This window comes from Macrosteles quadrilineatus, unplaced genomic scaffold (genome assembly GCF_028750875.1).
Source record: "Macrosteles quadrilineatus isolate MER2022 unplaced genomic scaffold, UCM_ALF_1.0 Scaffold_7__1_contigs__length_78375512, whole genome shotgun sequence".
NCBI lineage: Eukaryota > Metazoa > Arthropoda > Insecta > Hemiptera > Cicadellidae > Macrosteles > Macrosteles quadrilineatus.
In genome coordinates this window covers 42759955-42787679 of record NW_026542600.1, presented here as the reverse complement: position 1 = coordinate 42787679, position 27725 = coordinate 42759955, and the positions used below count along the sequence as shown (strand labels likewise).

Here is a 27725-nt window from a genome sequence, read left to right as displayed (position 1 = left end):
CCCCCTATATATCTAGATATTAATAACTTTTGTGATTGGTCTCTTGGTATATTAATATTCAATTTTATAGAATTCTCATAATCCCTACTTTTGATTTTTTGTTATAAAGTTTAAAAACATTTATTTGTAACAGGGTTTTTCCATTGGAACTAAAGTAGCATGTTAAATCCACCTATTCATTGTACAAATTCCCCGTAGATAATCAGCTGATTATTCAGACACTTTTTGCCGATAAAAATTGTATTGACAATAAGCTGAATATGGTTTTATTTTATGCGTTTGCCTCATATCATTTCCCCATAAAACTAGTTACCCTAGTCCGATCATGATGGTTCAAATTTGTTTTTATAAACTCATTTTCAGCTAATTTCATCTAGTTAGGTACTCGTAATTTTAACAGATGCTGTAGTTGGATTCTTAAAATAAATTGGATTTCTGATGAGTCATATATACACATATTTTCAATATTATTTATAAAATAAATCAGTTATAGTATAATAATAATACTATAATTACAAGACACCCACTTCCATAGAGGTCACCTATCTTTTTTAGTCTTTCTACAAATCCTTTTCAAACTGAACCATATTTGATAACACTGACGTAACATAACGTCTCAAACAATTATAGAATGTACAATTGTATCTGCTGGGATAATATCCACGCCAACGCCCCTTCATCCATATCGAAGGCCTTTCTTTGTGTTGTCACAAATAATAAACTTCAAAACTAATTACAGTACGAACAAACACTATGAGATCATAAATGACCTGGCATCTTCCCACTGAAATTGTTTTCATGAATTGTTTTTCTAAAGTTAGACGATCAACCTTACGTTGACTCTTAGTTTGCTTACGAGTTATGACCAAGCTTTAAACATAATGAATTTGACACTGCTATTCTTTCTATAAAAATTATGGAATAGACAATTGAATGAGTTTTTTTTAGGTTAGGTTAGGTTTTTTTTTCAACCACTTATTATGAAAAAAAACACCTCAGATGAAAATAAATGTTGTTTAAATGCATTGGATAAATATTTACTCACACATTTACTGACCTTTAAAGTATTTTAAACAGCTTAACTGCAGCAGCTAACAGCAATAGCTGTAAAAGGTTGAAATTATAAAGGATATCAATCAAACTTTTATCAAAATTTAGTTTTCTTTTTTAAATACGTTGTTAAAATCTAAGTCGGCTTACCTTACAATCAGATTTATTTACTTTGGAGACCTAGGTTTCAATGTTTAGGTTTCAGCGTCCTTTTCTCCTAGGTTAACCTAAACTGTAACTTTTTCATCTCTTACTTGAAATATTGTCAAGTTGATAAAATTTACACAAGCTTTGGACAAACACATATGTATACAAAAACACAGATAAAAAGAACTTGGATGCATAGCCATGATCTTGATTTGCAATCAAATTTTAAATACGCTTATAAAGATTTTTAACCATTAAATAAAGACCATTAATTTTGTTTGAAACCTCAAAATGAAGCAGTTTAATATCAAATGTGAAAGTACTTTAATACGAAAGTATGTGCAAACAGTAAATGGCATGAATAAAAAAACTGCTAAACTCAAAGAGAGTATGTTGGATATTTCAAAAAGTTTATTGTGATATTCATTGAAAAATATGTTTGAAAATAATTGTGACTGACACTATTCACACAATTAAGAAATACTTATATAAAATGTTTTAAATTGAATATTGGGGCTTTTAATATGCTTAAATGCATCGAGCATAGAGTTATTTATAAAATAACTAAAGAAAATACAAACAGTTCTGTTTGTTCACTATGCAGAGATTTACGATTGTTGTCATGCTATAACATTGTTAAATTTTATAGTAATATAGATAAACATATAATAAGCAACACAATTCCTCAGCGATATAACCCCTAGAGGTTGACAGAAAAAAATTATGACCCAAAATTTACGCTTTTAGACAAATATTGATTTAATTTTGCTACATTTTTATTAAGAAACATATTTTTTCAGAGAAAATAGAATTTATTATTCATTGACCAATGTAATTGCAGCTGCCTCACATGAGGTTTGAGTTAAAAATCTTTTGATAGCAAATATATTAATGTGGCTCATAACTATAGGGAGTTCTGTAAAAAAAATATTGATCTGGTTTGGGTATTTCAAAAATTTAGTTGTTTAAATTTAGCTTTACACACAAGGTAGGTAAAAGTTAAATTATTTTAACTACTTATTGGGTTATAAGTTATTGGGTTGTTGTTATAATAATAAACAGACTATAATATAAAAATACAGATGAAAAAGAAATAATAAAAAAAATAAATGTCAAAGTTATTCCTCTACCATATATAACTCTTGAATTCTCTGTTCAAACTATTAAAAATTTAAATTTTTTTATAAGAAATAATTTATTCCATATTAAGGTTTCTATCTTGTTACAAAGCAGATTATTGACAGCAGTGGAAGGTAATATGTAAACATATATTGTCTTACTTTTTCATAGTTTAACTCTCAATTTCTCACATTGCCCAAAACTCCTACGAAGAGCGTGTGAAACTTGGCTGGCATTTCCAATAGTTTTCTATTGTTTGTCTATTATTAGATTTGTACAAAGGGAGGTGCCATTATGTAATGTGTTTGCTAATTCAGGCATCCAGATTAGCCACTATAGCGTTACAGTGGCTACTGCCAAACAACGCAACATAGTATAGAAAACAATTAACACCCAGTGATTGGTCAAATACTAAATGGATCTGGCACTCGGTCAAAATGCTTTCACTGCTTTTAAACCTTTTGTTACTTTATGTTTCCTTCCTAGTTAGACTTATCTTACAACCCTTGAGAATCTGCATTAAGATTTACCGGTACTGGGAAATAAGTAAATGTTAACAGAATTCGTCAACGATTATTAATTTTAAAAGGTGTATTCACTCTATCTATGAGTTTTTAACAAATATTAAAATTGTATTGATAATTAAAATTGAATAGTGACGATAAAATACTTTACTGCTAGTTGAGGTTTTGAATATAATGTAATACTTGTTGAAATCATGGGAAGTCTTTCCTCCTTTGTTTCATTTCTTGTACCGGGGTTGTTGGAATTTGGGATATTACACTGTTGAGGGTAAAGCCTTTCCGGCTGGATGCTTTGATCTCTGTAGTGTTTTCAGTTTGTTGCTGTGTCTCTAGTTTCAGTACTTTCAATATCGTAGACCGATTGCATCGTACCCATACCAGTTGGTTTGTCAAATCCTTGTTCGTTTAGATACTTTTAAACATTCTGGAGTTATGAACAACTATTACGTTATGTAACTAACAATTTGGTGGTTTATATTACATGAAGTGATTTGCACTTTCAACATGTGTTTCAGTGATGTGGACATTGACATAGAGGACAACGAGGATGGCACCTTCAGTATCTACTACACTGTCAAGGACGCAGGAGACTACACTCTTAGTGTCAAGTTTGGTGGACAACCTGTACCTGATGGCTTCTACACCTTTACTGTGAGTCATTCGTATTACAACCATACTTACTTATGGAGTGTTTTTAATGAATTGTTAAAATTAGTTGGTGGTTATTTTACCCACTAGCTAACAGTCACTCCCTCTGTTCATACAACTCTGGGTCCTGAACCTGCTTGGACTGTGGTGATACCTTCCCAGACGTAAAATTGTCCAAACCATCAACTATTATAACGAAAAAGAATTACGTTTCTAAACCAAACATTGTGTGTGCAGTACTACAGCTGTGAGGGAATCAGCAATAAAACCTAGACTAAACAGCAATAGACGAATGGGTTTTGAATTGTTTGATACGAAGCTATAGACAAAGCGACGTAATTGTGTGAGTGTATGAGTTGTTTGCAGGTGACCGTCTGTGCCATCTAGTAGGCCAAACCCAAACATGTGGACCAAACGAGAGGAAGGCTTTTTATCAGTTTCCACCTCTTACTTTACTTAAATCAAATCATTCTACCTATTTCTAAAAATTATACCCAGTTATATGAATAGATATAACCCGATAATGCCTTAGCGTTGATTCATATTGAACTGTATTCTGGAAAAGCGTTAGCGTCAGCAAATAAATTTTGCACTTAATATAGATTTGCTCCACAATCATAATTAACAATTTCAGTCTCCCCAGTTAAGGAGCCAAATAGTGCTCAAAGTTATTTTTTACTCAGAACTACTTTCTCTACTCATCACATCAAACCCAATCAAATACTTGGATGGAATGAACAAAGTGGGAAAACAGGATAATTCTTCAAGCTTTTTTCACTGACTACACTTGTTCAATACAGTAGACAAATCATAATTCCATGTACTCACCTGACTTAAAAGCAAGGCAATTTATCTACGAGTATACTAAGTCGAAAACCATTCTCTCGCTGACTCACTCGCCTATGTATTTTTGAAAAAAAAAAACTGTATAAACATGGAACTTGTCATTTTGGTTCCTCTTTAGTTGTAAATACATTTTGTTTAAAATAAGCCAAGCATTTGAAAGTTGAAACCAGTAATAAGGTGTTTTAGATCACTAGAAGTTCACACACAAGACTTTTGGACCAACAGTACAAAATTGAAAGAATTGACTCTCCAAAATATAGGAGTTTTCAAACATCGAGAGAATAAGATAGCAAATGACAATGTTTTTCTACCAAAGTCAATTTTGTACAGTTGACTTGGTTTTATGGGGGTTTACATGAGTGGAAACATGTATCTAGCTCAAACTGGAAAATAAGAATCTGAATAAGGAAACTTCACCTTTATTTTTGATGTTTTTGTGGAAAAAGAAGTTGGTGAGTGGTACTCTTTTCTAATACTGATACTTTTCTTTACTAAGTTTTCCCATGGAACATGTTAGTGAATTTGTATGCTTTCTTACAAGTTGTAGGCTTTTATAGGCTGGTATTCTGTATGTATGCAACAATGGGATCAAATTAAAACATTGTCAAATTCATGTACACAGGCTCACAAAAACCAGAATAACTTAATTGTTTATAAATTGATTTTAAATCCTTAAGCATCTTTGGATTAGTGATAAAATTGTAAAAAAAATTAATTGTTTTATGTTTTTAGTACAATCACTTGTGTTTAAGATATTTAAGGTATAGAATTTTAATGGCTGCATTTTGAATTTTTACAAATTATAAATCTGATATTTTGTACAAGGATTAGTAATATCTGTCACTACTCATGTACTAAGTATAAGTCAATCAATTTAGGGGTTCAAAATCTATGGATACATACCAATCACGTAAATACAGACAGACAGAAAACCAGGCATTTAAGACACATGTTCATAATAATATGATGTACTTTTTATTGTCTTAACCTAAGAACAAATCAACAAATATACAAGAGTTGTCCACGAAGTTTATACACACTCTGTATTTTAGCTGCATAGTATTATATGCTGGCATGTTTTCATTATCCATCCAGTATCCATGATTACAACCATTACTACATTATTAATTAAAATATTAAAGAACATGCTGGTTACTTTTAACTTCAAACATTAAATATTTTCCATTCTATTTTTGAGTGCTTAATCTTAGTAACTTCTAGTAACTAACTAGCTAACTTCGCGTAAAGAAAGAGTTAGCGGAATCAAAGAAAGATTTAAAGAAGCATTTATTACAAGCTGATAATGAATGTTTTGTTTTTGGGATGGTGCCTCGGCATTCTTGAGTTCCAATGTCTTTTTACAATGAGACTCAATGATCCATTTAGCCACAGAGATACACCCTTAACAATGTAAGAGTAATTTGTTTTCTGTTTGTTTAATTCCTCAAATATTTTAGATAATTAAAAAAATTGTTTTGAATTTATCGTTATATTTTTATGAATGCTTCCAATTTTTTTTATGCCGTAAATGATTATTACATTTCAAATGTAGATTTAAATAAAGGTTGGTATTAATTATGTTTTTTTGTTTTTCGAAATAGGAATACTTCTCTAATTAAATAAAGTACAGGGTGCAGGGTTTTACTGTTTTATAAGCACAAGAGGTGATAGTAAATGATAATACCACTTTACACCCATTTTTCAGTTGTGTTTTACTTTTCCCAATATCTCAAGAAATGTACATCATCTATCTAAAACTACCACAATTTTTTTTTTTTTTTTGTAGATATATATGTATTGAAATAAATGTCATAGTTATTGAAATATTATTTACGTAGTTCTGAAATTCAATACAAAATATTGATGTAAACGAAGTAGTTTTCATATTTCTTTCTCTCTCAAATTCAGTTTTAGAACGTTTTTTATAAAACTGCTAAAATTTCTAATTATAATTTATGGTGATAAAGGTTTTTTGTACAACACACCAAATGATTTTCAGCATTATAGCTAACTTCAAAGTTCAATATGCAAACCAAACTTTTGAAAGATAATTTTAACTGTATATATAATTTTTCCAGTTTGTTTCTTTTGTTTTATTTTAACAATCTCTTTGCAAATATTATATATATAAATATTCTATATGTTTGCACATTGAAGTTGCGTGAGTAAAAATTGTGATAGTTTTATTGTGAAAACTTTTGGATTGCTTGGAAATGTTTCCAAAATATCATATAAAATGTACATAATGTGAAATATTACATTTTCATGACCATTGTACATAAACGCAACTGTGATTATTTAACCGCGATGTTAGTAATTTAGGTTACGAAATTTATGGTAAGTGTTCGTGCTTTAGTAACAATCCTTTTCGAAATTTGTGTTTAAATAGTTAATCAAAACAAGGTGACATGTTTAGTAAACAAAGCTCGAAACCCTCTTTCATTGAAAGTGTAATTTGTAAAACATTAAATTTACAGAAATGTATCTGTAAGTTTAATAATAAAATAATCTATTAAAAACCTTTTTAAATAAAAAATAAATTAAAACCTTTGGGAACGTTCTGTATTTTGTTAAATCTGAATTTAGTATTAAGAAGTGTGAAATAGACCATAAGTAATTTTGTTGGTAGAAAATATTTGTTGTGCTGACAAAAATTGTAGTTAAGTTAAACTTAAAAACCTCGATACGCATACAGACAGTAACCTAGCGAAAATTGCGTCATATATGTACATCGAAATACAGTCTAGTTTGTAAACACTATTTAAGAATTATGTGGCATATTCTGCAGATTTTTTTCATCCCATTGCACTGTAGAACGCTATGTTTTCACTTTTATTTACTTTATTTTCATTTCAGTTTATTTTATTATTAGTTCAACTTGTTTGCAAGCTTATACTCGAAAGTGTTCGCATATTGTCGACGTCGTCGATGAAGCAAGGCAGGTGTTTTGACGACTAATTTCGCGTCACTTAAAGATTAACGATGTCTATTAAAACCTTTCTCGAAACTCGTACGGCGGATTGCGAGTTCAGGATGTATATTGTGATGGATGTGCGAGCTAAAAATATGTGGCGACCGCTATTTGCGACCAAACGGCGACCACCGGATGTCTCACGAATATTTTCTCACTGTCATTTTGTCCTATTTCAATCTTTGAGAAAGGTAATTCTCTGAGGCGACGATCATACTTGTTCTACGAACCGAGTATGTGACTACCAATAATACTCGTCCAAAAGTTGAAGATGGCTAGTTCTCGACATTACAGGCGCACAATAACGCTTCAATATACTAAATTATTTGTTTTTTGAAGCTCTACAAAATGGTTTGGAAAGAAATTGTGAAATTTTGTGTTTTTAGGGTCAAAATGGGAAAAACCTGTTTTACCCCATAAAGCCCCGTTCCTTCTGACTACATCCTTCTGACTTTACCCTTCGTTCGCTGTATTTGACGATGAAATAGTCCCGATTAATACAAATATTTTACTATTTAGGTACATCTTTGTCAAAATCTTTTTGTTTTTTTGTGTTATTATCGTGTCACATGTTATTTTTTCTATACAATAACATCGGCTTTTACCCTTAATCGACATTTTGATTAATTTCAGAATGTTAATTTATTATTCTGTTGGCGGAGTAATACACTATTTCTAAATAATGACGGTAACAGCTGTTCGTATTCAATAGCAAAACAAGACTAAAATAATCTTTAGGTCTAATTTGTAAGGTAAACAACGTATTGTGTTAATAACACATATTTAGTTGTTTATTTGTTTTCTAAATACTTTATAGATCATGACACGCTATACTGATTCGTTAACACTCATTGTGTTAACTTTAATATTGTACTACGATCAGGGTTGTGTGTTTGAACGACGTAGAGGCCTGAACGTAATCAAAAACTATAATACCCCTGCCGCAGCAAACCTGCCGTCTAAGCGAATTTCCATTTGCCGGAATTGATTTTCAAGTAAATCTATTTTAATAAGATTAGTTTTAACGAGTACCTAGGTTTGCTGCTACAGGGAAACTAATAAACTGTGTTTTTAGTAAAATATTATTAGCTTAGTATAAAATAAATTTGCCAAGTTTTATCAAAATATATCCATAAAGAAGCAAACTACAACATTTTACAATATTCTCCATAAGAATAACATGGGAATTTCAAAATATATTTTTTTCAATTTTCTACGCCACTAGTAGCCGTATAAAACACTTTGATATACTGAATTATTTTTTTTAAGCTCTTTAAAAAGGTCTAGAGAGAAATTCAAATTTTTTTTTGTTGAGGGTCAGAAATGAGAAAAAGCAATTTTTACCTCATAAAACCCCCCGTAAATCATACCAAATTTCATTAAAATCGGACAAAAAATACTTAAGTTATCACGTTTACGGACACATATATAACTATATAGATAGATAAATAGGTACATATATAATATATAGGCCTACATATATAAAAATTTGAACGAATGGTGTTTTTGGCCTCTGGGGACATCAAATGAAAAAGTAAATCGGTCCCGGGCCTAGGTCTTACCGTGCCTCCTACGGTAATAGCTACTTCCCTATAAAATGTAGAATAACAGGCTCATAAAGATTTTAATTAGGTCCCGTAAACTTTGATCGGAAAACTAATTATGCAAACCTTTACAACAGCATCTAAGTATTTGTGATCACTTTTACTAAATAACAAAAGACAATTATGCCACCTAATTTGACTTACCTAAATTTATGTTTTAAAATCTTGTATCTTATATTTAACACTGTGTATTTAACGAGTTCAATATTCTTAGATGAACCAAAGTGCTTTCTAAATACACACTTTTCGACCTGGCGCATTGAATGCTGCACTTGAGTGATCGCCTATCGTCGCCATTGTTTTGTGGATGCACTTCAAAGTGTCTTTTGATCTAGGGTTCTATGGGACGCAGATAATTAATAGTTCTGCCTCCATTGTCATTCTTAAAACTATTCGAAATATAACTGAATACTTGGAAAAATTTACTGTGGTTTTTATTGTCACTAACATGCAATGTAACTTATCCAGATGTTTATCATTATTAGGTGTACGAGGATTTAGAAAACTCGTTTTTATAAACTCATAGTACAAAATAAAGGTTGGATCTCAAATATTAAAATAATTAGTCTGAATTCGTATTTGATGAAATGTTTTCATTGAAAAAGTCTCAAAATAATTCTATTAGTAAAGTTTCCGTTACGACCTGATGGATTTGTCACAGGTAATTAACTGTTCTTAAATGTTAATATGTTAATAATGTTCTTAAAAAATAAAATATTCAAACTTTTACATAGTATGAGTGTAAATATATGCTTAAGTGTGTTATTAGACGTATGTATATTTACTTTCTGCAAACGTTACAGTTTCTTATCTGTAACGTTGTTGGTCTTGTCACCTACCGAGACATTCCCTAGTCCCCAGGTCTAAAGAGAGTAGTAGCAAGGGTTACTGTTCTATAACGGGACCAGAAGTTTTTTTTTTAATTTTAAGCGGTTAGCGGCCTTTTAACTTTGTGTTTGTCCATGTAGGATTTGGGAGTGTGTGTCGAGCCTTAAGCTAAGTAGGGGTAATCCGGTACAGTACAAGAATGAAACACAGTATATACAACTGTAGTTGCGGCACTGGCGCGTGAAGCTACGACAGCCCTTTCATTCGTTTAACGAATACCTAGGTTTGCTGCTACAAGGAAACTAATAAATAGTACCTAGTCACAACTTGGTCTATTTTAGAGATGGGTGTTATCTAACATAACAGGATAAATAATACTGTTATAACTTGTAACCTGTTACCAGGATAACACGTTACTCAGAATATCGTGTTATTTTTGTAACGCCATCTGCTCCATGCTCATTTGCTTATGAACTGATTTCCTGTACCGGTTCCGTCAGGATCAAAGCCCTGAAAGTAACAAAACGTGTTTAAAATGATAAAATGTAGGAAAAAGTTACATTCCAGCCGTAATTTAACGTACATGAGAACTGTACATAGCGCGGTAACATAAAAACCAACAATAAAACCATAGTTATGTTTCATTACGGCGAAACTGGAACGAACGATCCTCTAGGTATCAGCCTAGCCGGGCCGAAACGAACGATCGGTCAGTAACAGGTTAGCACAATGGCACCAAGCTACTTGATTGTTGCACCCTCCAACAGTATCCCCTCTCAGGGTCGTCGCGGCGCTATAACCCCCTCTAGACCATCCCTTGCACCGCAGACTCGGCCAGTCTATTTCTGGTATTTACGACCCAGTTTGCGTGTTCGCGACTTCCCAAGTTCCAGACACGTCGTGGACGGTGGGGACGCCCCCTCCCCCCGCTTTGTTGTTTCGTCCGGCATTATTCTTTGTTGTCGCTGTCGGGTGTTGGATCAGTGAGTGAGTGTCTCTCCCTCGCGCATCGCCTTCAGCCGCAGCCGCACCGCCCCGCCGATCTCGACAAATATTTTGTAAGCCAACAGTTTCTTACACTAATCTTCCCCCTCCCCTCGAAACTCGCTTCCAAAAACGCTTTAACCTTCTGCAACGCCAGGTTCCCGCTGGATTTCACAAGCTGTCGGACGTCGTCATCGATCATGTCACTCACTTCCTATTTTTCAACTCAAGGAAACGTCGATATTTCATGTTTTGCTGTTCAGAATGTTACAGATTTTAAATATACCTATTGAATACGTAGGATAGCGAAAATGTCACTAGGTACGAGTAGTATAGTTTAGGTGTTGCCACAAGAGTCCAAATGATGAATAATTTATTCATTACATCACAAATTGTGACGTACCTCAAAATATTTAATATTCAAGTATTGTGATATAGACTTGAATATAGACAAATATTGTACGACAAATGTAACGCTTTTCAGTTGCTAGTTCTATTTTTTCATTAGCTTAACAGTTGCCAGATACACCAGTAAGATTGTAAACCCTTAGTACACTGTTTTCTAAATATAATATTCTGATCTTCACCCAATAATGGCCATTTACTCTAACTTTCAGTATTAATAATCATGTTCATCTGGTGTAAAAACACGTTTACAATATTAAATCAGACTGTAATTTGTAGCTTTTTTCTAAACTTACTATAATAGTAGATTGTTAACCGAAAATATTTGCTTTTTATGATAGCAAGAATAAACGGAAATTTATTAGATTTACTTACTAAGTTTCCTTATTAATCAGTTTTATGTATTTCGGTTAAACAAAATCTAATATAACGAATTTGATTGGCCAAGCCTAAAAGTATTTTTTTAATTCTTTACTATAAAAGGAAATAATAATCACCATGACCAAAGTCAAAACCCATATGAATACAATGTGTAACCTAATCGCGGCAGTTTACTATTTTGGTGGCGCTGCGTCTTGCGTCGCTCTCTATAGCGGGTGAGTCTGAATCATTGAAAATTCATGTTAAAAGTAGACAATACAATACAAGAGCACACTTGGATACATGTAATACCTGTTTTAGAGTAAATATTAAAAAAATACAAGTTCGAAGCTATAAGGGCCTGTTTAGCCTCACGACAAAATACTAATATTATTAATAGGGAATCGTAAATCTCGTTTAAAAGGATATTAATGGATATTTTTCGGGGCTTAAATATGCTTAGAAAGGTTTGAGTGTAAGTACATATTTCTAGTTAAAACCAAAACCGCGTAAGAAGTAAGAAACTTAAATTTAATGTTTACTTTTCTTGAACTTCACAAGTGCTGGAAAGTCCTCAAGTAACTTAGAATTGTGTAATATAATGATTTATTAAGTTTCGTACATCTGATGTAGGATAGTGTTGAAATACGTTAGATTTTCGCGTAATGAATGAAGTACTTGTTTGGTCTAATAAAACATACACCGCTTGCTTACAATTTGTTTTAAACTCCCGATATTTGGCTATCAATTTAGATCGGCATCAATTCGTTCCTAATAACACACGGTTATGTGCAAACTAATCAAGATAAGATATAAGATACAGTAATTAAGATATAAAATCCACTGATAAATGCTGTATGTTAGTCTATAGTAATATCTTCATTGTGTTGGTTGGCTACGGCCGCTGGGGCCGGCATTGTCGTGGGTAGGCAATTTGATCGCAGTACCTGTTTTGCATCACTCATTTTGTAGGGGCGAACAGCCGATTGTTTAGAACTCACTGTTCCCACTATTTATTTTTGTTTCATTGCTTCGGATATATCTTAATAATGTTGATATAATTGTGTTTGACACAGCTTAATTTTTGTTGTTGTTTGTACGTAAATTATTTCATTCTTTGATTCAATTTATGAGAATTTTCACTAAATCCAACAGTTTTTTGCAACTTAAGCTTCTAAAAATTAGTGCTTTTGTCTGCTGTTAAAATTATATGAACAAAAGTTTGGAAATGAAATATTTGATATCAAACTTACCCGATTTGTGTGCATACACTTATTATATCTTGCTACATCGTTCTAGATGTCAATCTCTCCACATTTTTGGACTTGTCGGCCTCACAGTTACTGAATATAGACAACAATTCAATTGTTGTACTTAACCTTCCAAAAATTTCCCTGTCAACTGATAAAATGTAAACTATGAATTTAAAACCTTATATTAAAAAGTTAAAACATATGCGAATGATGGATTCGGGTTTATTTCAATGCAAAGAAATGTATGGTAATTGGTACTCAGTAATTTTAACCCTAATCACCTTTACATTCCAGCCTTGGTGTTTGACGTATTTTAAGATCGCATATGTAGAAATTTGGATTTTTTTAGAATTTACTATATTTTATATTTATATACTGGGAGTTATTTTTAATTTACCCAATCAAGATAATGAATGTTTATGCTATCATAGTACCTATATTATTTCGGATCTTTTACAAACAATTTCCTCATTCTTACAAGACTTGTGATATCCTATTGCATCTGGAATCCAGTCCCAACGTATCAGTAAACATCAAGTTCCTGTTTATTTAAAACTTCAGAGCTATGTTGATCATTCATTGCGTAGAATCCCATTCAAGCGATTTCTTATTTCTACTCCTAAACCAACCGTGCCTCAATACATACTAGCATTGACTTTTGAATATTTAAATGTATATCCGTTTGATTTAATATCTTTTATTCAAATAGTACAGACTTGAACGAGTCCCACAAAAAATATAATGTCAAAACCCCACGTTCTCCCTTAGTTTGGACACTATGATAGGCAATGTGACAATCATCTGCCATAGTTTACAATTAGTCGTCCTTTCTGTTTTTCTTGGTTAAAAAGTTGACTTATTTGACATAAATCATTAATTGGTACCACCAAACTATTTAGGTAACCGATAGCTTAATTAAACTACTTTCATGTTTAATCTTTATTGTATGCTTCCACCGTCAAATTATACTATGGCTCTTGGAAATATCTCTCCTGTTGTAACTAAATAAAACCTGACCGCGTCATTGAACTATCGAAAGTATCCTAATGACTGGCGTATCGGAGTGCTTGGCCATCCATGTTCAAGCCAAACTACAACTCAACTCGAATTGTGTTTCTTATTGTTTGTACACTCAGTTAGTTGGATTACGCTCATTTTTATTCGGATTGACTGCAACTTTAAAAACCTTGTCTACCAATATTAATGGTTAGTCAAACACACTTAATTGTTTGCCAACTTTTACACATTATTATATAATATAAAAACAAGCAAATAAACAGTGCACGGTTCCTGGTGAATGCAAAGAAAGACGTTAGATAATTATAGGGATGGGGATGGAGGAGGAGGGGGGGTTGGCACCTGCTGTCAAGTCATCAACTGGTCTATATTGAACAGCCAGGGCCTCCTGCTTCCTTCATCAAACATAAGTGAGATTTGCGATCAAAACAATGTGGATTTTGTGACCTGTGAATAGTTTTTTTAGTATTTTCTTATATACAAAAGAAAGTGTTAGAATATTGGTCAAGCTCCTATAGAACATTCGCTTCATGTTACAAAACAATTCAATCCAACCAAATGCATTTCAATACTTCGATTATAGTTTGAATGTACTCCAAATGTTTTCCTCTCAATTGTTATTTTAATATTTTCTCTTTGATTGAATTTGTTTCATGCTTGATCATAGCTGTAAACAATAAGTGTAAATCATTTGCGAATTTTCAATAAATTATCATACACTACTCTAAAATCTCTCAACCAACTCTATATTTGTTTATAATTTAAACACATTTCAGAAATCATTCGATTTATTCAAATGTATATTTTAGTGACAGTTAGTTTTCATTTCATCAATTTAATTCGTAACTAAGAACAAGGAGAACAGTTAATATCGATTTCTAAGGCGTTGGTGTATCTTTATGCATTACTGTATCTTTAGGTTATGACTCAAATTACTTTATTAAATAATCCATCGGAGCCCAACGATAACGCCTTAGGTTGTTTCTGTGTCCTTAGGTATACAGCTCCCTTAACAGTGATTGCCTTAGCAATGGCTTTAGAGTAAACTAATCATCAGTGTATAGAAACCATGATTTACCATTCATCGTAATAAAAGAATGCCTCATAACAGACCCTGTATCAAGTTGATGTGCGAAATAGTTTTCAAAATCGGAAGAGAAGTTGCATGTTTGTGTAGTTTTGGAGACACAAGAAAAGCCTGGATTCTGGGTTTCTATTTGTGAGCGCTATTGAGCCCGCCCCCAGTCTTAAAATACCCGGGAATATCTCACACATTAGACATTCACTTCACTTAAATCTTATTTATTTAGAGGCAGTCCATGCTCAGCTAGTTCTGCTATGCTGTGACTCAGCCCGTCACCTGAACTTGACAGAGCAGAGAAACTAGTCCTTGTTGTTCTCTGACTCACAATATGTTTTGTAAAAATACAGGAAAACTAGTCCTTGTTGTTCTCTGGCTCACAATATGTTTTGTAAAAATACAGGGGAATTAGTCCTTGTTGTTCTCTGGCTCACAATATGTTTTGTAAAAATACAAGGAAACTAGGCCTTGTTGTACTCTGATTCACAATATGTTTTGTAAAAATACAGGGAAACTAGGCCTTGTTGTACTCTGACTCACAATATGTTTTGTAAAAATACAGGGAAACTAGGCCTTGTTGTACTCTGACACACAATATGTTTTGTAAAAATACAGGAAATCTAGTCCTTGTTGTTCTCTGAATCACAATATGTTTTGTAAAAATACAGGGAAACTAGGCCTTGTTGTACTCTGACACACAATATGTTTTGTAAAAATACAGGAAAACTAGTCCTTGTTGTACTCTGACTCACAATATGTTTTGTAAAAATACAGGGAAACTATGCCTTGTTGTACTCTGACTCACAATGTGTTTTGTAAAAATACAGGGAAACTAGGCCTTGTTGTACTCTGACTCACAATGTGTTTTGTAAAAATGCAGGAAAATTAGTCCTTGTTGTTCTTTGACTCACAATATGTTTTGTAAAAATACAGGGAAACTATGCCTTGTTGTACTCTGGCTCACAATGTGTTTTGTAAAAATACAGGAAAACTAGTCCTTGTTGTTCTCTGAATCACAATATGTTTTGTAAAAAAACAGGAAAATTAGTCCTTGTTGTACTCTGACTCACAATATATTTTGTAAAAATACAGGGAAACTAGGCCTTGTTGTACTCTGACTCACAATGTGTTTTGCAAAAATACAGGAAAACTAGTCCTCGTTGTACTCTGACACACAATATGTTTTGTAAAAATACAGGGAAACTAGTCCTTGTTGTACTCTGATTCACAATGTGGTGTTTTGTAAAAATACAGGGAAACTAGTAACTTTTCTGCTCTAATTCGCAATATGTTTTGTGAAAACTCAGAGGAACTAGTCCTTGTTGTACTCTGACTTTCAATATGTTTTATAAAAATACAGGGAAACTTGTTCTACTTTGACTAAAACATAAGTTTTGTAAGATTAAATTTATTTTAGGTCCAACCCAAAGTTAATTGATAGCTAAATATTTTACATTTATTTTACAATTTTTATTAGCTTTCAATCAGATTTGCATAAGGAATAAACATCTAGATAAATTCAAACCCTAATGGATAGCATAAGTTCTTAAGTCATTCTATTGTAATTATCAATATTCGCCCGGCTAGAATCAACATTAAACCATAAAACTGGAATTCCAGTAACCATTACTGAAGAGCTGAGTGGTTAACTAGCATTCCGAACACTAAGTGATACACAAATAGTTGTTGTTTGTTAGTTAATACGACAACCCCATTGATAGTTACCCAAGATCAACAGGTGAATGAGTTGAAACAGCTAAAGCGATAAAATCAAACGGTGTAAATTAGTAATGGTTCAGTGTTGGCAGTAGGTTTTTGCTGTCATTGTTGTGGCTGCCAAACCTCATTGATCTGATACGGCTGTCAAACGGTTGTTGTTTTTGGCTGACGTGAGAAATCTGATCTTACCACACTTTACACTTACCTACCGTATCTATATCAATGAATGTTTTTCCATCGTGTTTTTTATGTTTCATTAACTAAAACTTCTCTCGTACTGTGATGTTTTGTGTACATATAATTGAGCTGTCTATATTGCTAAACAGTTGTAATATATTTCCTCTTGGTTTAGTACACTAAAGAAGAATGCAACTATGACAACCTTTATTCCATTAGTTATTACATTGTAGCTTCAAAATTTCAGAGAGTAAAGAGTCAATGCCACTACACCTAAAGAAGGAGCACGGTAAGAGGCATGCACAAATTTTAGCGGACTTGCCATAGTAAAGAAGCTATTACCGTAGGTGCCATTATGGTAAGGCCTACCTTACCTAGACCCTGGTTCCACTCTTATGTACCCAGGGACTGTGAACCTGGTACCTCAAGTAATTTTGGACCAATTTTGATTAAATTTGCACTTTTGTTATTAACGTAAAAAAATTATTGCGTCAGGTCAATTGTTTGATTGATCGTTGGATTCGCACTACAAAAGTTGTCGTTGATACACATATATATATATATATAAAACTAGAATCAATTAAAAATAAGCCAAACTGACCTAGAGGGAATTCGCTTCCGAGTTTTTGAGAGGTGAGGGTAATGTGCGAAAAAATTTTAAAATTTAGATACGAATAACTTAGCTTGTCAGTGCCCGTCTTTCGTACGGTATTTGAGTTTACAATAAAATATTATATTGTGTTCCCAAACAATATGTTGACGTTCGTAGTTAAACCATACCATTGTTAGAACTTATATTGCTAGAAAGTTTAGAAAATGTCATTTACGATCACATAAAACACTTTTACACCTAAGTAGTGCAAAAAACCAGATGTGATTTTAGATATTTTATTGTAATCAAAACCAGTTATAGTATTCGCATTTTCAGTTTTTTGTTCACAACGATCACTTGTTGCAATCACCACGACCACGCCATCACCGAATACCACAGAAATATCACTTAACTTTCTTGATTTTTCCATTGCACTTTTGTTTTTATTCTATTGCAGCTTATGGCAGTGCTATTAGACTCTTTGTACGTTAACACAGTAGATATAATACCAGAATATGACCCCACTTTCGGCGTTTTAGAGGCACTTTTAGGGCACTTTTTATAGGGGAAAAATGAGAAAAAAATGGAAGAGCTTTTTTTGGCCACTTTTTTTAAAGACCCAGCTCTCGACCTATACACCCCTATATAAATTTTCTACTTTTGTTAATACTAAAAATCACGTCTGGAAATGGTGAGCTTTTTTAGGCCACTTTTTTAAAGACCTGGATCTCGTCCAATACAAGCCTATATAAATGTTCAAACTCCATTAAAATTTCAAATCCACATCCATTCCCATGTATATTTTCAAAATCATGTGAGGTTTGTGCGTGAACTCGGGCATGCTCCCGGCTCATGATGTGCTCCCTTGGACATCCTTAGTGGAAATCCATGAGTTCTGGCTACTTGGGAACCCAAGCCATTTGACATACAACGAATCACCCTTTCTCCTAATTACCTTCTCTACCAAATACATGTCCTTATACTTGGTCTTTAACAACTCCTCTGTATAGAAGCCTCCCCTGATTATATTGCCATTTTCATCTTTCAAGATATAAGTCACAGGCTTTGTATTCTTAACTTCTGCTATTGTAAATAGTTCCCCTGTCCAATTTGGAGTATAACCTTTACTAAAAACATGTTTATACTTGGAAATCCTTACGCTATCACCTACCTTATATCTTGGCTTTTTAACTTGCACTACTTTAGAAGTCAACCTCTCATGCACATATTTACTATTCTTAACATTCACTTGGTTAGGCTTCATTCCTATAGATCTATGCACTTTATTATTATATTTTCGAATTAACTTTGGAAGTAAATCCAACCATTTATAACTCCCCTGAGCACTAAATTCTCTATATAACCAATTCTTTAAAGTTCTCTGAAACCTCTCCACAATTGCAGCCTTAGTTGTAGAAAATGTGTGATAGTGATTAATATTTAATTTTTTCATTAGTTTGCTAAAATATTGATTAAAAAATTCTTTTCCATTGTCAGATTGAATGTTTTTAACCCCCTTTGGTAGAATGGTTTTAATGGCTTCTGTAACCACTAACCCTGTCTTATTCTTTAGTGGAGCAGCATAAGCTTTTTTAGAAAATGTATCTATTAAAGTTAAAATATATTTATTGCCAGAATTTTCTCTAGCATAGTTTTGCATATCAACTAAATCTATTTGTATGGTTTCGTTTATACCCAATACTTTAAAAGATCTTCTAATGAAATTCTTTCTTGCAGGCTTATGAAGCTCGTATGCAATTTCATTCATTTTTTATAACATCATCCTTTCCTGTAACTCTAAATACATCACCATTAGCCCCAATCAATAGATTATCTTCCATTCTTTTAAATACATAGTTTTCTGGTATATATGGTCTATTATCTATATACTTAAATCCACTCAAAGATGTGGGGTCAGCAACTAATAAATCAGGATTATATTCCATCAAATTAAAATTTTTTTCTCCATATACAAATTTTGATCCATCGTAATGCATAGATTGTGACATTAGACAAATATCATCCAAATGTTCCCCCTCTGGTAGATTTCTTATAAATTGTTTTTTGGCATCCCAACATTTTTCTTTTTTATCAAAAGTTATAGTCTGTTCTTTTATAACACAGTCAGTGTCATCAATGGCAGGTTTAACACGTACTAACCTTTTACTATTAAAACTCCAATAGCCTGCTTCCATTTTTGGAACTTGTGAAACATTCACAGCATCTTTACTATCTGTACCTTCCATCAAATTACTAATTTTCTGTTTCTTTGCATTCCAAACACCATTCTCTGATTCTAAAAATTCATAATTATTATCGTCTTGTACAAATTTACCATCTTCTTTTCGTATTAAAGTCTGTTGTAAAGTGGGCACATCATCTAAACTTTCACCCTTTTCTACATTAGTAATTTTCCGTTTCTTAGCATTCCAAATACCATTCTCTGATTCTAAAAATTCATAATTATTATTGTTTTGTACAAATGTACCACCATCTGTTCGTATTAAAGTCTGTTGTAAAGTGGGCACATCATCTAAACTTTCACCCTTTTCCACATTAGTAATTTTCTGTTTTTTAGCATTCCAATTTTTATTCTTAGATTCTAAAAACTCATATTTAGTTCTACCTTGTAAGAAGACATCACCTTTTCTAGTTAATGTCTGTCCCAAAGTTGATACATCATCTACAAACTCCCCATCTTTAACGTTACCAATTTTACGGTTTAAACCATTCCAACTATCGTCTTGTAAATTTAAAGTAGGTTCACTACTAGCCCTGGGTTCTGCAGGCTTATTATATGGATTATATAAACGATAAAATTTATCTATAAACATATTTTTATTTAGTAAATAATTCCACTTTCTCTCAATTCCTCAATAATGGAATCTATTTCATTATCCACTCCTGAGTTACCGGCTTGGCGACTTAGCCAAAGAAGTCTTAACCTATCTACAAGCTCATTAGGATCATCCCAATAAATATAGTCTATTTTATTACCAGTCACTTGTCTCAAACCTTCACCAACAGACTTAAATAGAGGTTTAATTATATTAAGATATTTAGTATGTCTATTACTTGAAATTGGTGCACCATCTTTGTAACTCTTTAAATGTCCATTTGTAGCTTCCAAAATTTCTTTATAATTTTGCAAATCAGCCGGAGTATAATCCTCAGGTTCTTTTAAAGTTAACAATTGCCACAAACCTTTTGTCCCCTTGTAGGTTTTATTTGCAATTGTAACATCATCATTGGCAATGTCAACTTCCTTATTTCCAATAAAAAATTTATTTGCTTCTCGTCTAATACCATATGTAGTGTCTGTCATACTACTTTTACTGAGGTAATTTCCTAAATAGTCTGATGCTAAAAGACCAAAATCTAATTTCTGTGGGGTGGATTGCTGTAATGGTTGTAATCTTGGTATTATTGGTATTCTAGATGGAGTCATTGGGAGAATCTCCATTCGAGGCCTCTCTGTTTTGGCGATTTTTTTTAATTCTTGTAATGGCTCTATTAAAGGTTGGAATGTTTGAAACCTCTCTTCAGCCTCTAGAAACTTGCCACGTTTTAAAGCTCTATATTTCTCTCGTATTTGATTTGCAGAGTCAACCAATTCTTGTTGAATGTTTTTCATCTTTTATTTACATTTTATTTATCTCATTTGACAAAGGATTGTACTCAAACACTTTATCATGTATTATTAAACAATATGCAGATGTATTTGCTGGTACATTTTCTGCAGTTTCAATCTCTAATTTAATATCAACAATTCCTTCCTTCACTGTTTCGTTCTGTCTAGAACAGTCTATTACAATTAGTGGATATTTCTTCATAAACTCAGCCCTACTAATCATAGGATCTGGGATAGTATTATAGTAAGTCTCTCTAAACCTCATAAACATCTCATAAGCTTTAGAGACATCTCCATTTTCAAAGTCGAGATTTAAATCACTATAAGGATAATATTCAGAGTTTAGAAATACTTTGAGATTTTTTAACTTACAGTGATCAAATTCATCAGTTCTTTTTCGTGCACTATTATCCCTAGCTGTTTGGAAACCAAATATAATATACCTAGGCTTCTCCAAACTTGAAGATGTCTTTACTGACCATGTATGTCTTGTAGTATTGGGATATGATGGCAGTTCATGCAACTCTAAGCTTCTAAATGCAATTTGCAAATTTTTATTTTGCAATAACATCTTTTGTAATTGTAACTTCTCCCCATCTGATGGTATTACATGTGGCATCACCCATTGAATTGAGTTAAGTATAATTTTGGGAATTGCATCAGCAGTACCACTGGCTGGAGCACTAGTGGTTGTTAATATACAATTCAAATCATTTTTGGATCTTTTCAACACCAATTCTTGTTTGACATTTACTAATACCTTATTAAAATCCTCAAATACACCCATTAACAGTTCTAATGGCAAACAAGTACTAAACTTGCCACTTTTATGGAACTCTTTTAAATTCGTGTCAGAATCAAATGCCACATTTGACAATTTAGTTGTTTTATTGTAAGAGCTCAATATTTTCATAAGACTAGAAATTCCTGGGTTTCTTACAATGTCTATTTCTTTACCTGCGACTTCATATCTAATTTCATCAAATAAGAATGCAAATGCATTATTTATAAAATGACCTTTATCATGATTTTCAATTTCTCCCTTAATATACAGATAACTCCTACATGGGAGAGTTAGCAAATCTTGATTATTAATACATATTCGAATTTCATCAGAATTATTTATTGCTAAAGTGTTATGGGGAACATAGGAGTGATTTGTAATTTTAACCACACTATCGTCGAATTGGGATTTCCCTGTAACGTCTAGAAAATCTTCCATTTTTATTAATAGAAAATTTTAACTTTAGTCCTATTGATCGTAGGAACCTAGCATTTTGTATACTTATAGATAAATTCTTATAAATTCTCATATCTTTTTATATGACAAGTAATTGTAGTTTCTTCTCCATTAAAGTCAATTGCCTTGTCATGCTGATCGGCAAATGTAATACTGACAACATCTAAACTTCTCTTATTTACAGGAAAATATATAATATTTCTTGGAACTTCAATAATTTTGTAGCCAGGAGGAGCTTCTGGATGAAAGCTATGTATGGTGTGTGATTTGTTTCCATTTAAATAGGACCCGTTTGCAATATTACATTTTACTCTAATCACATTTACATTATTAATGTTTATTTTATTTGTAGATTCAAACTGTACACCAGGAGTAGAAACACCTTTAAATCCCAATAAAACAGACCCTAAACATGGTTTTGTAAAATCAAACACGTGGCTAGAAAGTAATGTCGCTTTCATAGTTTTATTATTAGCTGTAAGGAAAAAGTCTGGGATTTGCTTTTGAATTTCCTTTGCAAGCTCAACCACCTCATATGTTCCTTCAGAAATTTCTATTGTAACTGGAGCTTTGTGGTCATAATAGAAAACATCATCACCTTCTCCAATGGTTAATTTGTTGCCTTTAAGTTTATTTAATTTTGGAATAAGCCCTTTGAATAAAAGTTTGACTTTAGTATTAATTAATGCTTCTCCATTTTTATGTATTATAACTTTAAGTTTACCATCTAATAACTGGTTTAAATCATCAACTAAGATCTCTCCCTTTGGTAATGTTTTTTTCTCTACTTTGTAATATGTTAAAGTATTTAGAGGTTTTTTCACATTAAATATAGAATTATAACTTTGAAAATCAACTAATCCAATTACATAATCATCATTTAATTCTATGGGAGGAAAGAACACTGACTTTAGCTCTGGCTCTGTACCCGAAAATGTTATAGTAAATGAATCCATTTTTATAAACAAAATTTTTTTATGAATGATAAACATAAAATTCCACAAATAGAACTATTTAAATCTTGTATTTGATCGGTTGTATAGAATATTTTATGTCCCTCAAAATATTTAATTACTTCTTTTGGAGGTTGGATTCCAAATGGGTCAAAATAAATTACAATATCTTTATTTTTACGATATGCTGTCCAATGTGTGCCAGATGAACTGTCTAAATTAACTATTCCGCACTCTTTTACTTTTGGTGTTAGATTTTTTAGCTCGTTTTTTAGGTACACCCCCCGGAAGTGAGGCACGTCTTTTGCGGCCTCTAACAGCTGGTAGTTGTCCATCTTTTTTATTAAATTTTAATCCCATTCCCATTTTTGCTTTTGCCTTCATCAAATTTGTCACCGCATAAGCTGCAGCTCTTTCAGCAAGATTTGCGTCATTTGCCGTTACTCTAGTCCAAGCTAAGTCTGCTAATCTCATGTCTGCTTTGTTCCGAGCAGCGGTATCGGGATTATTCATGTAGAATATGTCATGCTCTTTACAATAAGAGTCTAGCTTATTTTTTGGAGGTACATTTTTGGCTAAATTTTGACGTATATTCGTTCCAGGTCCACAGTACCGATATGATGGTATGTGAAGTGGAAATGGAAGATTATTTATAAGAGTATTCAATAACCCTCGACCCCTGTAAGGCTTTAAGAATAAACCTTTGCCCTTTTTACATGTTTTCTTATTATTTTTCACCATTTTTATTATATAAAAAATGTCTTTTATTCAACAAAAACATAAATTTAAAATAGTACATACTAAGGAAAATATACCAAAGAAGTTGGGTCTATTTCCTACCAATATTCGATGTGTTATTTGTGGTCCAAGTGGAAGTGGGAAGACGGTTGTAATTTACAATTTAATTGTGAAAAAGGAAGGATTAAAATTTACAAACTTATATTTAATATCTAAATCTTTAGAACAAGAAAAATATAAAAAAATAATTGAAATATTTAGTTTGTGTGATGAAGTGAAATTACACACGTTTACTGACTGTGAAATCACACCAAATGATGTAAAATCACAGTCAGTTGTTGTATTTGATGACATAAATAGTCAAAATATTACACAATTTTTTTCAATGGGTCGGCATAAAAATATTAACTGTTTTTACTTGTGTCAATCTTACAGCAAAGTACACAAACATTTACGTGATAATGTAAATTTCCTAATATTATTTAAACAAGATGATTTAAATTTAAAACATGTATATAACAATCATGTTGGTAATGACTTTTCATTTAACCAATTTAGAAATCTCTGCCACCAATGCTGGGATAAAACTAAATATGGCTTTTTTGTAATAGACAAAGAAAGGTCAAAGAATAATGGCAAATATAGATTTATGTTTGATCAATTTTATAGTGACCAAGCGCAAGCGTATTGATGCCATCTTCTAGAATAAACCTCTTGTCATCGTCAAATGATAGTACTTTCTTGTTCATGGTTAAGGTTTGAAGATGATGATTTGTAGATTTAATTCTTGTCACATTCTCATAGTAATCTTGCCCAGTTGCAAGACAGTTCAAATAATTTTGATGTCTAAGGAGATGTTTAACTGTAGCACCATCAGCTCCTTTAGCTTTCTTCACCTCTAAAGCTTGCTTGTCTTCTTCATATAACCATTTTAGAGGAATATAAGAATATAACTTTGGTCTTAAACCACAATATTCATACATAATATGACCATCTAATTCGTCTTTGAACTTGCCTGTGACTTTTTTATTTTTATCAGAGTATAAGAAATGGTCTTTACTATATCCAGAGGTATCAAAATAGTGCAAGTCACTTTCTATTTCCTTGTAAAAGTCCTCTGTAACTATAGAATACATTAAAGAATCTGTATCAGTCATAAGAAATCTTTTGTTCTTAAATTTTGACATATAATTATAGTGGAAATCATACATTATTACTTTACTAATATCCAAAATGGTCATTCCCAAATATATCGGCTTATTAAACTTTACAACTAATTTATTTAAATGTATAGCATGTAAATTGTTATCGAACTTTTTGCTACAGTCAAACCTTGGATTAGTGACATATTTTGTTAATAGTGACTCATCCTTGAGATATATATCACGAAACTTGCGTTGGTTCATAATTGTTCGACCAAAGAGACTATTATTTAACAATTTGTAAAAGTCTTTTTCAAAATCATTTTTAGCACATTTGCGTTTTTCAATATTAAAATTAATATAGGGTGCAAGCCATTTTGATTGTCTAAATTTTAAAATTCTATAGTATTTTGTAGCAACCAAACCTAATTCCTCATATTTTTGTAATGCTTTATAATGTAAAATATATTTAGTTTTGTCATTTAAATTAGGTATTAATTTGCCATTCATTTTCTCAGGTGCTAATGGATAGTCATTATGTAAATCATGTAAGCTTTTATCGTATTTTAAATCAACTTCTAAGATATATCCAAACTCATCATTTTGATTGTTTTTGTAGTCTATCTCATTCGTCCAACGAAATCCATCCACGGGTAGTGTCTCACACATAGCTGTGGAGTATAGCGAGTTACAATCTAAATATATTAAATACACACTTTCTTGATTGGGATCATAATGTTTGCCCATATATCTATTATTGGCTTTAGCGTAACGTGTAGAAATCATACTGACTCCTCCTCTGATTGCACTTTCTATGAACAAATGCATGTCAATATCTTGAAATAATTGTAATTTTATACCAGTCATTCTAAGACAAGCTTCCCATGTTAGTCCTGGAAGTGAATACATATGTACGGGGTCAAGTTTGTAATCCTTTAAACACAGGTCTCTAAATGTCTCAAACACATCAGCCAGTAGCAATACATCTGTTTTAAGATATAAATCATGATATTCTTGTAAATTATGTATATTAAAATGGGTCCAGACATTTTTAGCATGTTCATATTCGATGGGAGAGATATGTTCTTTAGTTAAAGTACTGTAAAATTTTTCAATTGGAGGTAGAGACTCTGCAAACTTATCTGGTCCTGTCATATATTCATAGGGAAATACGCCTTTGCGTTGTAGTAGTGGATTGTCTATGAATCTAAATGTATTTAAATTGGAAGCTAATTTGTATAATGGAAGGGACAGAAAGTTATAGGAATCTAAAAATACTAAATCATCAACAGAGAATGAAATGTACTTTTCCATATCTTTGGCTATGCAATTTAATTTACGATTAAACTTTCCCAAGTGTTGCATAATTAAATGTCCATCGTAATTTTTTAAGTTATGAAAGAATACTGGTATTTTCTTTGTTACTTTATAGTTTAAATTGCAATCATTGTGGGCAGCTCCACGGTATTGGCCATTTGAATGACAATGTTCCCGTACCCTATCAAAATATAGAGGCTTTTCACAAATATGACAATGTGTTGAGTTTTGGAAAGATGCCTCTTGCTCAGGAGTCATTACAAGGGGGATATATATTGCCATTTGATTTTTAATGAAGTCATAAGTCTCAAACAACCTTTCGAAAAACACATCCATAACATTTTTGCCACTATATAACTCTTCAGAAATAATCTTAGAATCTTTTACTACGACAAATGCAAATCCAGATGGAGTATGGTTGTTAGAGTTTATAAAGCACTCAAAATCAGCATAAATTACAAATGGGGCTTTAAGTTGATATTTATAATTTTTAAATTGTAATGTATCTTGTTTAGACATTTCCACTCGTTGGACATCAAAGTTTTTACAATATGTTATATGACACTCCAATTTATCTTTGGTGTAAAAATGTTGTAAACAAAACTTGCAAAAATGCTTTTTACTGTTATCTTTTGTTGACCGTAGCATTAACCTATTAAAATCACGAATTAAACAGTAATGTGATTTACGACCTTGTTGTAATAATAATAGATCTATATGAGTGTTACTATTCAGTTTGGTTCTTCTTAATGGATATATAAATTTTTGGTCTTCAACTCCAAATACATTAACACTTATATTATTCTTTCTTTCAAATTGATCTATGTCAGATATTTTTACGGGATATTTTATATTTGTCATGTTCAACTTACCTACGTAGGGTGCATAGTTAGAGACTCTATTAGCATGTTTAGCATTCCTTGGATGTAAAGCTGCTAAAATTGACCAAAGGAAGCATTTATTATCAACATTCTTTATATTTAAAACTGCTTTTGTCAATTTAATACTTTTTGGTGTGGGAATGTATGACTTTGGAGTTAGGGGCTTATACTTGTAAACGTGCAACTGCCAATATTTAGTATGGTCATAAATCCATCCACTGCCTTCGGCTTGATATTTGTGTATGGAAGCGTCAATCTTTAAAAGGGCATTTTCAATTTGAGGCTTTAAATCTCTCTTCTCAATGGTTAAGGTAGTAAGGCTTCTAAAATCTGCAATACATTCTTTCTCATTAACTAATTTTCCATTTTGATCTATTGTATATTTTATAAATTTGATTCTCCTTACTAAAGTCCATTTTATTGGTAGAGGACAAGACTGAAGAGTACTTTTAAGTTCAGTTTTAATCGATTCACCAACAAATTTAATCATTGTATATG

At 32.1% G+C, this 27725-nt stretch overlaps 1 protein-coding gene across 4 annotated transcripts in view; it reads left to right on the top strand.

Moving 5' to 3' along the window:
* The window catches only part of LOC128998701 (filamin-A), a 184286-nt gene that overhangs the window by 86182 nt on the left and 70379 nt on the right, over nt 1–27725 (top strand). For 3 of the 4 annotated variants that reach the window (XM_054424946.1, XM_054424945.1, XM_054424947.1), the window contains one exon: nt 3356–3491. In XM_054424946.1, coding sequence (XP_054280921.1) covers nt 3356–3491 — 136 coding nt within the window. Of the gene's footprint in view, nt 1–3355; nt 3492–10663; nt 10796–27725 lie in introns of those variants that run through there. The other variant, XM_054424950.1, reaches the window with a different exon arrangement.